Below are 12,252 nucleotides of genomic sequence, written 5' to 3' on the forward strand. Positions count from 1 at the left end.
TATGAAGTAAATTTACCATTGTAAATAACTACTTGGGTGGAATAAAATATGTTGTGTACAAACCCATATATTTTAAAACGACTGCATATAACAACAGACATGGCTATCTCTTCAACTTTACTCTTGGCTACAAGCTTATTCATCTGTCGAGCTAAAATACACATCACAAATGAGTTTTTCTTCAGTTTCATAAACGTAGAAAAGCACGTATTTATCACAAAATTTAAACTGTAGACGTTGATCGTGAGACATAAAAAAAACGTGCACTCATAGGAAGAATAAAAAATGCAATAACGGGAGTGCAAACAAGGCAACACAATAATACTAAGTGAAACATAAAAACGCGCTCTTTTATTCTAGACCAATCGTTCCCAACCTGGCTGCTATGTAATGCTTAAAAGTAAACGTTTATTTTGTTAAGCTTGTCCATACTGTAGCTATGTGTTCGACTGGGGTGCAATTAGTCAAAAATATTTTACTATTAAGGTTGGGAACCATTGTTCTGCAGAGTAGACGCACAGTTACTGTATTTATTGATTAAGTGCATTTGAACATTTTGTACGCAAGATTAATTATATTTTGGCGATAATTGGAACTAGTTGTGTTTGGTACAAACTTTGCACCATTTAACATCACATGTGTTCCAAACTTACACTAATAGTTGAATGCCGACATCAATATAACACACAAATTGCATATTATACAAATGTACAAAAAGGTTAATAACTACTGCGTAAAAGTAACAGGGTAGTAACACGAACTTGACAGCATTGCTGGCCATTATTCCATTATTTTTTTGCACATTGTTTGCGGGCGACATACAGAAGGCTACCATGAGTGCCAGGGGCGAATGAACATTTTTTGTTTGGTCAGGACTAAAAAATGTTAAAATATGACGCCGCAAAGAGATTTTTTGCTGAGCACGAAAAATGCGTGAATTTGGCAAATTTAGAAGGGTCAAAATTATTTCTTTTAATTTGAAAGGGTCAAATTAGCCACACAAAAATCCCCACATTGGTCAATACAAGGATGATATTTATCAAACTGGTAAATTGAATTCACATGTGTCCCACAGGCCTGGGTTTGGGCCACGGTCATTTAGAGATGGACATGTGCATGGTTAAAGCTTTTAATAAGACGAAACTGAATCTGCTCGTAACAATTGAGGTCAGAACTAAAAAAAGTCTTTAAAACCGTACAATCTCAAATGCTATACGAGGTAAGGCTTATAGCAGCATTTTTGGAATAAATTTTCAACTCTTTGATAATAGGATGTCAAGCTGCTTTCGATGCCGCTTTATGGCACTGTTGTTTTACGTTTTTGCTTAAGACAATGAACTGTTATAACTACCACTTACATTTTTATATATAGGTCTAGCATTGGGTCGGAGTCTATACCCGATTCCAGGTGGTAGCATCGGTATTAGCCTGATATTTGGCAGCGAGATCATAGAGCTATTTCGTTTTGAAAAGATATTGTTACATCACGTTAATTTGAATTAAAGTTAACCCGTTCCTTACGAATAAATTAAGTTCTGACATCTGTCATGACAGAGTTATTGTTAACGTGCTGTTCCCAAAAACTGGTGCGTTACTTGATGCTGTAAATGTGCCACGACAAAAGGTGTTTTTCAGTCTTAAGACTACCACCTGCTTGTCGTTAAATCAATATTAAAAAAATAAAAAAATGTTTTGACAACTTGAAAGTCAATCCGCATTTTTTTACTGTAGAAATCAATTCATTGGTGTTTGACTTTTATAGAAAGCATTGATTTTTGACATGTCGAAAGTGTATTTAAAACGTAAGGTTCATGAGCACTTGGTCTTCGTATTTGACTTGCCGTTTTTGTTTTTTGTGTCCGGCGTTGTTTCTGTTGGCTGCCAGCAGTTCTTTGCCTATTGGTAAGTTGTCAACAATCTGTGCGCACTTTTTCATTCGCATTTTGTGGAACGTGTCGGAGACGGTTCCCATGTTGAACTTGGTTCTTCCCAACTTTCTCAATTCGTTGAAAGCGAGATGCAGCTTTGCCTCCATGGGTCCTAAAGGAAATACACCAAGACTTTTCGAGTCTAGTAATGTTGTTTATGCCGGGTTGCCAGTCGAATTTGTTGAATGTCTTTTTGAATTGATTTGCTATTAAAAAGTATTTGAAATGCCTTTTATTTGAAAAGTCTATGAAATGTTTTTATGGGCAGCTTAAGTTATGTGTTTTTGCCTTCCTTTCGTAAAACACTTTTTTAACTATTTGTTTTTGTGTTGACCATAGAATATATACAAACCTTTTTTCCGTTTTCGAACTGTTTTCGAATTGTTTTTCAAACACAGCATGTGACCCGAATTACGGCTTTGAATACCTCAATTTTTTTATAAGAAATGTTTATATGTTTGTGAATTTATTTCATAAAAATATGTGACAGCCCTGTTAGGCTGTTATGCTGGTTTACAAGGCAGGGGTGCTACCGTGTTTTAAACTAATCGAGTTTACATGGTATAAAAAAACATGGCGGTAACTTTTGTATTTATACATTTTCGATTCCGAAAACAGCATGGGGTCAATTTATTTTTCACAAAAGACCCAAGTGAAATCATTTCATTTATAAAAACTGTGACTTAAGTACACTCAAGCCAAGTTTTGGATCACAGATTTGATTATCTCTGGGTTAAGTGCAACTTACCATTTCTAAGGCTGTCTTTTATAAACCATTCGTCTTCCTTGCAGAGGCGAAAGAACTGAAGTAGGTCGTCTCCATTCAGGTTGTTGCGTAGTGCCCTTGTGGTTATTTTCACTGCAATAGTAAATTTCATTTGTGCCATGTTGAACATTTTAATAAAATATGACAAGAAAAACTTACAAAGCTTGTCGTGGATTTCCAAAACAAACCATGGCGTCGGCAATTCCACTGCTAATGATGTTTCCTTTAAAAAAATTAGAAATCGATTTCTTGTTTTACTCCATTTCTAATTAGATTGACAAATATTGCATTGAAAAGAAACACCACCAAATATTTTGTTCCTATTTGCAAATAACATTCCTAAAAAAATCTACCTTTTCAATATTTGAAATTATCTCGCAGTAAATTAGCAACTCTTCTTCTTTGAAGTAAAGTTTCAAATTCGAAGGATTGTTCATTCGTGTTATACACTTCTTGAATGATTGTGCAAATAAATCACCTTAAATAAACAGATTTTTATTATCACCATTATTGTTATGCCGTGCTTTATTAAAATTAATGGAGTTTGCTGAAATTTAAAAGATGAATGTTAGCGTCTATATAGAAAGATGACCTAAATTTTTCATGTATGACTACAAAAGTATTAACCTTAGCAGTCCTACCAAAAAGAACCCCAGCAAAAACAGATTAATATTTCGCTTAGAGTAGGCCATACCATTAGTGTTCACATTAAGTATATTCGGAATATAAGAAATATCTTACAAAACAGAACAGGGTTACGTTAGGTGAACTATCCCAAAAAGAATTTATTCGTTATTATGAACAATATGCAAACGCTCAATGCAGTACCCCATATTTTGAACAAAATGTAGATGCCAAATGACGTCATTCTTAAGCCCAAACCTTAGTATTCTAAAAAAATAGAGGAAATAGAAACGTATAAAGGTAATTTTTGAAGTACCTAGGTCAAATTTTGCTGGGACAAAGAAGTATAGTTAACTACAATTGTTTGCCCTATTTTGTGATAAATTTACTTTTTCAGTTAGTGATTACTACTGTGTATTATAAATCATGGCCGAAATCCCTTTTTTTATTTGGTATTGGATTGGCACCGATATAACCCTAACGGACAAACACCTACACTACCACTTGGCATCGGGTATCGGTTCAGATCCGATATTATCGGACATCCTTAGTCTTAAGTCTAACAGTTTAGAAGTTTAAAATGTTTTGAGATACTGACCGTTTGGAATATTCTGAGTTTCACAGCCGAAATACGCCACCAAGTTTATCTTCTCCCTTCGCGATAGAAGGTGAGTTAAGACCTTTTCAACTCGTTTCACTGTTAAGTAAAGTATAACATGAGTTATAAATCTAGTCGCTTTTATTTACAAGCATGTACTGACTTGTTCCCAAGTTTTGTCGCGCAATCTTTGTTGGTTTGCTTGTAATCTGAGTAGCATTAGCTAAACGGACAGCGAGCGAAGCATTTTGCACAGCTCTGGTCAAACTTTGTCTCTTCGTGAGATAGGCCCCATACCTCATGCTTGCATGTAGTCTGCTTTTAAAAAAACTGCCATGAAAACAATTTAGGCATTGGGGTAAGGGTAAGCGTTTTTTTGAACTTTGATTTCTTTCTCCAAAGCAATTCAAAGAGGCCAGATGAGCCCAAATTAGGAGAAATCGATAAATCGAACTGAAAAACATTCATGTATCTCTATCCGATATTTACACAAACGTTTCGAAAAGCGGGGACAATTTAATTTGTTCTTTCGATAAAATAATTAAACATATCCAAAGAAAGCGTGTGCTAATTGACCTTTGACCTTAAGCCATAGAAAACTTACACAATCAAATTATACATAACGCACTTACACTGTAATACTCTGAAATGCATAAGGTTGACATAGACCATATTCATGCAAGTGAAATGTTACCTGCAAATGCGACTACAAGTTTGTAAAAAACTGGAATATCTTGCAAAAGTCCCAGTGTGAAAGCATAGCGCTGGGTTATAACCTGCAGCGTAGACTTCGCGGTGAAGACGAATTGTTGCGCTGTAAACACAAGAAAACAAAACATGACTGTCCGTTGTCCCTCATAATAATGCCAGGCTGAGAGATTCCACTTAAAAACGATATCTCCCGACATGTTACCAATGCGAAAGCGAAACTAAAATATTGCATTTCGGTCGTTGTACTCGTAGCGTCTCCTTCGCAGTAAGAACCATTTTACTTGATGCCTGGTCAGTTAAGGGAAATGTGGCACGAGTGCATACTGAAAACAGAGACGACAAAACCGAAACGCATTCTACTGACGTGTAGGAACCAACCATTTTATCTCGTACGTTCTTACAATACGAAATCCCATTAACTCACTTTTTTAGGTGTTAAAAATGGCAAATAAGGCACAAAAAACAGTTGTTCCCAACTGGCCGTTAATGTACTGGTTCTTCATGTTACCTATATTTAACGAAATGTTTAATTGAATTGCCTAAGCTTTTTTGACAAAATAATATAAAGGGTTTTACGTTATTGGTATGGAAGGCCAGTTATCTACATTATATATTACAACAAACATTAAGTTGTTTTGGAAAGTTTAGAACTTTATTCTTTCTTACCTTCCACAAGGCTCTGCATTTTCCTCTCTCTTTAAAGCCTTTGCTTTTTTCACGGACAATTGCTTGGTGAAGATTTTTCGTAGTACCTGTTTAATGTGGGAGTGTTATGTTGCATAAGATTTGTAAACCAAACACACAGCCACGAGTAGCTCGTTTGTCTACCCAGAGTAGCCTAAGGCTTTTATAACAAAATTTCAATTGAGTCCAACATATTGCGTAAACAAGCAAATTAATGATTTGTGAGGACAGCTGGTTTGTGTTTTACGGCCCTGGCTCTCTGTAAAATATTTTCTTATAGTAACCAGTCACAATGCTAACTACAACCAACATGTACGTGCGGCAATGGCTACTTTTACCAAAATATGAAAGTATGATAGTATTTTTGCTGGAACGCATGGAAATTTTTATTGATGACTTTACAACACAAAGTTACGTCACAACGGAACGTCTAAAACAAGTAACCTTGAAAAACATAAGGTTATCGTTCAAAATCGTGCACAAATATGCAATTTGAATCTAAGTTTAAATACAAGGAGATGGCGGAATCACCTGGTAAATACATTATTTTACGGTACAGCGTGTCTGCAATTTTTTCCCTCAACGCCGTTCTGTACCGTTTCGGCTTACTGTCACCACTGCTTATGACTGTGGATTAGCTTCTTATTAAAGCCTTAAACCTTATAGGACACAATTACCTTTGCTTTGAGTTGGGCCAAGCGGAAAAACGGCATCGCGAATCCCAAATGAACTGCGAAAACTTGGCTGCTGGTCACTGTACAGCTTTCAAATTCGGAGGGGTTGTTTGTAAATCCTGCCCACTGGTGTAAACACCAGGCAGCGGGCCAAAACCTTTGCAGTAAGGTCTTGATTTACTAGGCAGCCACAGGTAGAAGCCCTATGTACTACAAGAAAGCCTTATGTCCTTAAAAAAAGTCAATTGATTAGGATAAGTGAAGGCACGCCTGAAAACGCTAAACAAGACCTCTTTACAAGTAAATCAGTCAGTTAGCAAGATTTCTCTGTTAGTGAATCTCGTGCAGCAAGCTAAACCAGTGGTTTATTTGTAACTTTTCGGAACCTTTATCTCAACCAAAATTGACACAACTGACACCACTGTTGTTAAGCGTCTATTTCCATTTATCCTAGTTCTGCTGTGCAGCGCCTGTACGGTACACTCGTCAGCCCTTCCATGCGCCTGACACGCGGCCTGAGAATGACTCTAGCTTTTGTTACGCCTCTGCGTTTGTCCAATCGTATTTGTTCAACTGGGATTTTCACAAAAGCCCTGCACCACCCATTCGAGCAGGACAAATCAACAGTTCGAAAACCCTGTAGTAAGATCAGAATCCAATACAAAGAGATACGATATATGTCCAATTTTACTGACAATACAGTGTAGCCTACGCTGTATTAACAATATTGCGCCTGCTATTAACTGTTTAAGATTTAAAAATAAACCTCGAACCTTTTATGGAAACCAAAAAGGTGTTTTTTGGCATAGGTTTTGCAAATGACTTCTTTTGTGGGACTTTTTTTATTAATCCATATTTCCTGTCAACATTCCCGTGTTTGTGGTCCCTCCGTTATGGCGTAACCCTGTACAGTTGCCATACGCGTGCGTATTGACCATGGTAGCATCGAAAAAAACAGGAACTACAGTTTTCGCAACCAAACTTCGATTCAATTGACATAATTTTATGTTACTTTTGTTTAGGTTTTAGGCGTATTGCGAAGTCTTTTGGTGTGACCTAGGTCCTAGGTGATGTGGAAAGTGTATATAGGACAAAAGGTGCACGTTAGCATATAAATTTAGGTGGAAAAAGGCGCTTCACATTGCTATGAAAACTTAAAAATAGCCTATCGAAACTCTACCATCATGTTTGTGTTTTAAACCAATTAGGTTTTTCACAATACATTTCTACATTCAAATTGGGCGCTTTTGATTTGCTTTATTACCAACTTGCTTGATGTATCAGGTTTTGCCTGACTAGACACTATTCGTGAGTTTTAAAACGGTTTGTATCATTCAATGCCAAATTTGTTCGGCGTAACGAACCAAATATGACATTCCATAAATTGCACAGCCTTAAATTAGATTTTTTCTGCTATATATTAAGTGTTTTTCCGCGCAGTACCACAGGTCATTCATGCCATCAGCATTTGGCTTATGAAGGGCTACAAACTTTGCCACGCCCCCTTTTTCGTCCAATCGTTGACAAATGACATTGAAATAAAAAAATGTTTCTGTTCCAAGAAAATCTTTTTGAATTTTTATAAACGTTTTGGTTGTTGAACCTATTTACGTCATACCTAGTGACTTGAAGGCACCCTTATGATGTCACAGAGACATAGACCACCTGATTCAGTCGCTAGCAACGTGCGCGTTGCCCTGGGCAACATCGAAAAAAGAGGAACTTATAATTAGACTTTCGCAACAACAGATTACATTGCGCTTTAACATGCATACTTTGTGTTTGTGTTACGCTTGCTTTTCGTAGGCGGCAGTATTGCGATGTCATACCGTGTTGCGTAACTAATTGGCATGTATAAATAGTTTACTGGAAGAGGGCGGTACATTTTTGTTCGGTTAAAATTTTAACTAGCCAAGGGTGGCGAAACGCGAAGAAAACTGCTAAAAAGGCACACTGTGTTTTTCTTATATGTTATGCAGTAAAATCGAAAAAAAAATAAGAACTATACGACATTCGCAACCTTTTGAACAACGTTGTGCGGTAATTTATTTTCCATTTTTTAACGATCCTATTTTATATGAAAGTTGATATTTGACTTTTTTATGCCTTGCCTTGTGACGTAAAGTGGCCATGTGACTATAGTAGGAAAAACAACACGCCTGCTTTCTTTTCCCTCGTTTTGGTGTCGTAAACCCTGGAACTCTTTATGACACCCTCCAAATCGTCTAGTCTAGGCACCTGTTGCGCTTGTAAAATACTTTAATGCGTAAGGTCGTAGTAGTAACGAACAATAGGCAGGCACGCTTTTTGAAACATGACTTTTGTTATCAATGTTATGTTGTTGTTTGGGATTCGGTGTTTGGCAACCATTTTGGCGTTAACCACTGCTGTTCCCGTAACAACAACTAATCTTAGGTGATTTTTTTTTGAAGCACGGTTGTGCAAAAGCTCGTCAACAGCGAAATGCGACTTGTCAAACGTGTCACATGTTTTTAGCTTACAAATAATTAAATTGGCTTGAATGAATTGATCCACCCCTCGTGACACACCCCTAAATAAACCGACCAACCACAAGTCAGAAACTATTTACAACTGGTGTAACTTAAATATTATACTTCTCCGAGTACCCTGTGGTCCTGGACTTGCGCCGCCATCCAACTGCTAAAAATACACAGTAGTGACTGTTGCACATTTGTTTTCACAATAGTAAAAACCGTTCAGATATCGCCATGTTTAATGACGTCATTCCTGACGTTGTGCACACGTTGGGTGATGTCACACACCACGCAGTGTGCAGTCGCGAACAGCGTGCGTCACGGACCTTGCAAATGTAGGATTAATAACAGCAACTATAGGTATTTCGCAATAACATCTATATTTGATACTGTGGTATTTTTGTAGATGTTTTACGTAAGACGGCCACAACATTTTTGTGGTGGGCCTTACACAAAACAAATGCTAACCAACACACCTTGTTTAATTATAAACCTTACTTCATACGTGTTCTAAATTGTTAAAACAAAATTAATGTTTTTCTGCAAAAAACATGAGGAATCTATTATAGGAAGATAATTGATTGACATGCTGCGTAAAAATGTTCCAAATGCATAGTAACCAATTGCACTTATGTTTTAAAGGACACATGTCTTGCTTGACATTTAATGAGCTTGGTAAACTGTTTTTAGGCACACAAACCCACCCAGTTATGTACAATTAGGTTTAACTTGTTTTAAATGAATATAAATAAACTTGTGCCAAGAATTCATAAACCCTGGAAACACCGCCACACGAATTTTACCGTTTGTTTATTTATTTATTATTGTTAGATTTTTTTGGTTGTTGCGCCATATTTCAACTTACAGCCCCAGCATTAAAAGCGGCACGGGCGTCACAAAACACGCTTGAATGACTTAGAGAACAGCCCCCGACACGCCAAAACAACCGACAAATCAGAGCAAGGTACTAGAGTTTGCCATCTTCTAATTGGTTGAGCTTCGAGAGCGACTAGGTCTTGTGATAGCCTCGCTTCGGTGTAGCGCACGTGTTGATCAGAAATCACAATGGAGATGTCTGGTATTTCTTTTACCAAGAAACCTGCGCACTTAACCTTGTTAAATTGACAAATAAGATGATGAAAATGAATTAAAAGATACCCGAACCGTTCAAAATGCTACCTACTTCTGTGTGGGCTTTTTGGCCATTCTACGTCTAACTTCAACCTCCAGCAATTATCTTAAGATTTATCCGAAACGTTCAAAATGGTACCTACCTCTGCTGTGTGGGTTCGATATTCTTACAAACCTCCAACCATTTTGCTTTTAAATCTAAATTAAAACGGGAATCAGGAATCAGGACTAATACCAACCTGATTTTTTGCCCAGTATATTGTTGTTTATAACATTACGTAAAAAATTGTTCAGGCCAGTGATTTCAAATTTTGTTTGCAGGAAAGACCTCTTAAAAATCGATGGGTGGATTACAGGCCTATGCTATTGTAAAAAACACAATATTGTAACGGAGTTTAATGGAATGGGTGCACTTGATTTGCCTTTGATCAATCAACCTAGTGTGGGTTTGAGTATTTAACGAGAAGTAACTTTCTTTTGTACCCAAACTCGAAGCAACGCCACAGCCACACTTTGGAACCACAGGTTAAGGAGAAAAGACTACTGCACTGTCATGCAGGAAAATCTCAGTTGTACTTTTCCAGAAGACCTTAACTTTTTTTTATTTTGTAAAGTCTAGCTTTATGCATGTTGCCCAGGACAAGTATTTTCTATTGGATCTTCCTTGTTCAACCAATTAGATATTGGTAAAATACACTTATAGGGACACGTGCCTTACGTGGCCATTTTATTAACTTAATTTTTATTACAAGTTTAACGCAACCTTTTTTTGAACCACAAACGCTTACCTCGAAATACTTAAAGCTTAGTTTAAACGTCTATAAAAAGAGATATTTTACGCTTGTACAAAGCAACATTCTCTTTTGATATTTTGCCGCTTGTAGACGGCTATAGTCAGACGGTAGACGGCTATAGTCAGACATTTGTGTTGCTTTTTTTAGTTGCTGTTCGTAATTCGGTGTTCCAGTGGAAAGCAACCGTTTGTAATCTGTAAAAAAACAAAACGACATCACAAATCATTCAATATGCTTGGATGAATTGGGCCGCCCCTCTTGACACGCCCCTAAACAAACCGACCAACCACAAGTCAGAAACTATTTACAACCAGTTGTATTGGTTTGGTACGCTCAAGAGTCATTTGGACTTCGCCATATTTCCCACAGTCACCAAAACCATCTGCTAAACATAAATAGTAGTGACTTGCCAATTTGCTCACACAATAGTGGTTTAGATTTCGCCATGTTTTATGACGTCGTTCCTTACGCTGTGCACACGCTGGGTGATGTCACACACCACTTACTGTTCAGTCGCGAACAGCGTGTGCCTTGGACCTATGGAATATCAAGTTAAAACAGGAACTATAGCTGTTTCGCAATAGCTGAAATTTGCCTGCACGGTCATTTTTGTAGACCTGTATGGATGTTTTTTTAATGTCGGCCACATAATTATGTGGTGGGTGTTTTTTTCCTTACGAAAACGTTTTGCTGGTTAATACATCTTACTTAATGCTCTGTGTAACCATTTCCTTGAGAATATAAAGTAAATTCAATTGCGACACGGACAAAGCGTTTTCCTCGTTGTTGAAAACTTGCTTTAAGTACAACACCGTCGGCGAATCAATTATTTGAAATATGTTTGATTGGCATGTTGAGCAAAAAATTACGAAACACACATTACCCAACTATATATTTACGTTTTGTAGAACATTTACTGGGCTTTCCAGTTAACTTGATAAACCGTTTTCACGCTTAAAAAACGATACAGCTTGGCCAAATTAAATTGTTCTTTTTACCTGAATTTAAATAAAATCATGCGAAGGTTTCATGACACCTAGAAACGTTCACATTTGATGTTGTCGGTTTTGGGGGAGAAATTTGATGTTTCGCTATACTTGAAATTAGAGTCGCAACCCTAAAATCTTCCATGACGTCATATAACACGCTCGAATGACGTTCATACCCATACTTGCTGTAACACACCTCCAACACACCCAACTAACCAACCAACCACATTTGTCAGCTGCTTCTTGATGGTTAGGCCTTAACAACCATTGTTGTCACATTGGGAACACCCCTTGCCACACATTACCTAACCGACCAATCCGCATGGAGTATGGTTTGGACTTTAGTCGGCGCCGAACAGGGAATTAGTTTAAATTTATCGCTGGAACGTGGAAAGTTTTATCGTTTGAATTATTTTGTTTATTAAAAATGCGAAGTCATGCGTCCTATAGACCCGGGATGGGGAATCTGTGGCCCACTTGCTTTTCAGGGTGGCCCGTGCTAAAGTATTATTTTAAGGTTTCCAGGACAGTAACAATTATTATATGTGTGTGAACAAATATTACTTGAGTTTATGCAATTTTGACGAATGAATTCAACCTTCCGTATTTAATATTATAATGACGTCAAAGCCATAAAAATTGCTTAACATTAAACACTTGCTATATTTTTGACATCAAACACTTTTCTAAAGTATCCAACGCAGCAACAATTAATAAATTTGCATGAACAAATATTGCTTTGAGTTGACTTACGCTTTTGATGAATTTTCTTAAGCCTTCTCATTAAACATTATAATGACTTGAAAGTTATTGCCAAACACTTACTATATTTTCGAATTCCTGTAGCTGGCTATAGTC

General features: G+C 37.1%; 1 protein-coding gene across 2 annotated transcripts; it reads right to left on the reverse strand.

Moving 5' to 3' along the window:
- Positions 1 to 1,378: 1,378 nt before the first annotated feature.
- On the reverse strand, positions 1,379 to 6,371 carry LOC146139342 (uncharacterized). Of its 2 annotated transcripts, none has more exons than XM_083391729.1 (9): positions 5,989 to 6,371; positions 5,294 to 5,379; positions 4,611 to 4,730; positions 4,080 to 4,231; positions 3,917 to 4,015; positions 3,048 to 3,172; positions 2,854 to 2,917; positions 2,677 to 2,787; positions 1,379 to 2,040 (listed from the first exon to the last, which is right to left on the reverse strand). In XM_083391729.1, exons 1-9 carry the CDS (start codon positions 6,022 to 6,024, stop codon positions 1,796 to 1,798), a joined length of 1,038 nt encoding a protein of 345 aa, XP_083247855.1. In that variant the 5' UTR covers positions 6,025 to 6,371; the 3' UTR covers positions 1,379 to 1,795. The 2 variants fall into 2 exon arrangements, with proteins under 2 accessions (XP_083247855.1, XP_083247854.1); XM_083391728.1 differs by having other exon boundaries at positions 4,080 to 4,234.
- Positions 6,372 to 12,252: the final 5,881 nt, after the last annotated feature.

Source organism: Ascidiella aspersa, chromosome 6 (genome assembly GCF_963924565.1).
Source record: "Ascidiella aspersa chromosome 6, kaAscAspe10.2, whole genome shotgun sequence".
Taxonomy (NCBI): domain Eukaryota; kingdom Metazoa; phylum Chordata; class Ascidiacea; order Phlebobranchia; family Ascidiidae; genus Ascidiella; species Ascidiella aspersa.

Bases quoted from the DNA above. Each gene is read 5' to 3' on its own strand.
- LOC146139342 (XM_083391728.1), bottom strand. From the start codon at position 6,024: ATGCCGTTTTTCCGCTTGGCCCAACTCAAAGCAAAG. The intron at 4,235-4,610 runs GTAACATTTCAC...TTTTTTTAAAAG, and splicing joins ACTTGTAGTCGCATTTGCAG to CAGACTACATGCAAGCATGA. The intron at 2,918-3,047 runs GTAGATTTTTTT...ATTTTTTTAAAG, and splicing joins TAATTTCAAATATTGAAAAG to GAAACATCATTAGCAGTGGA.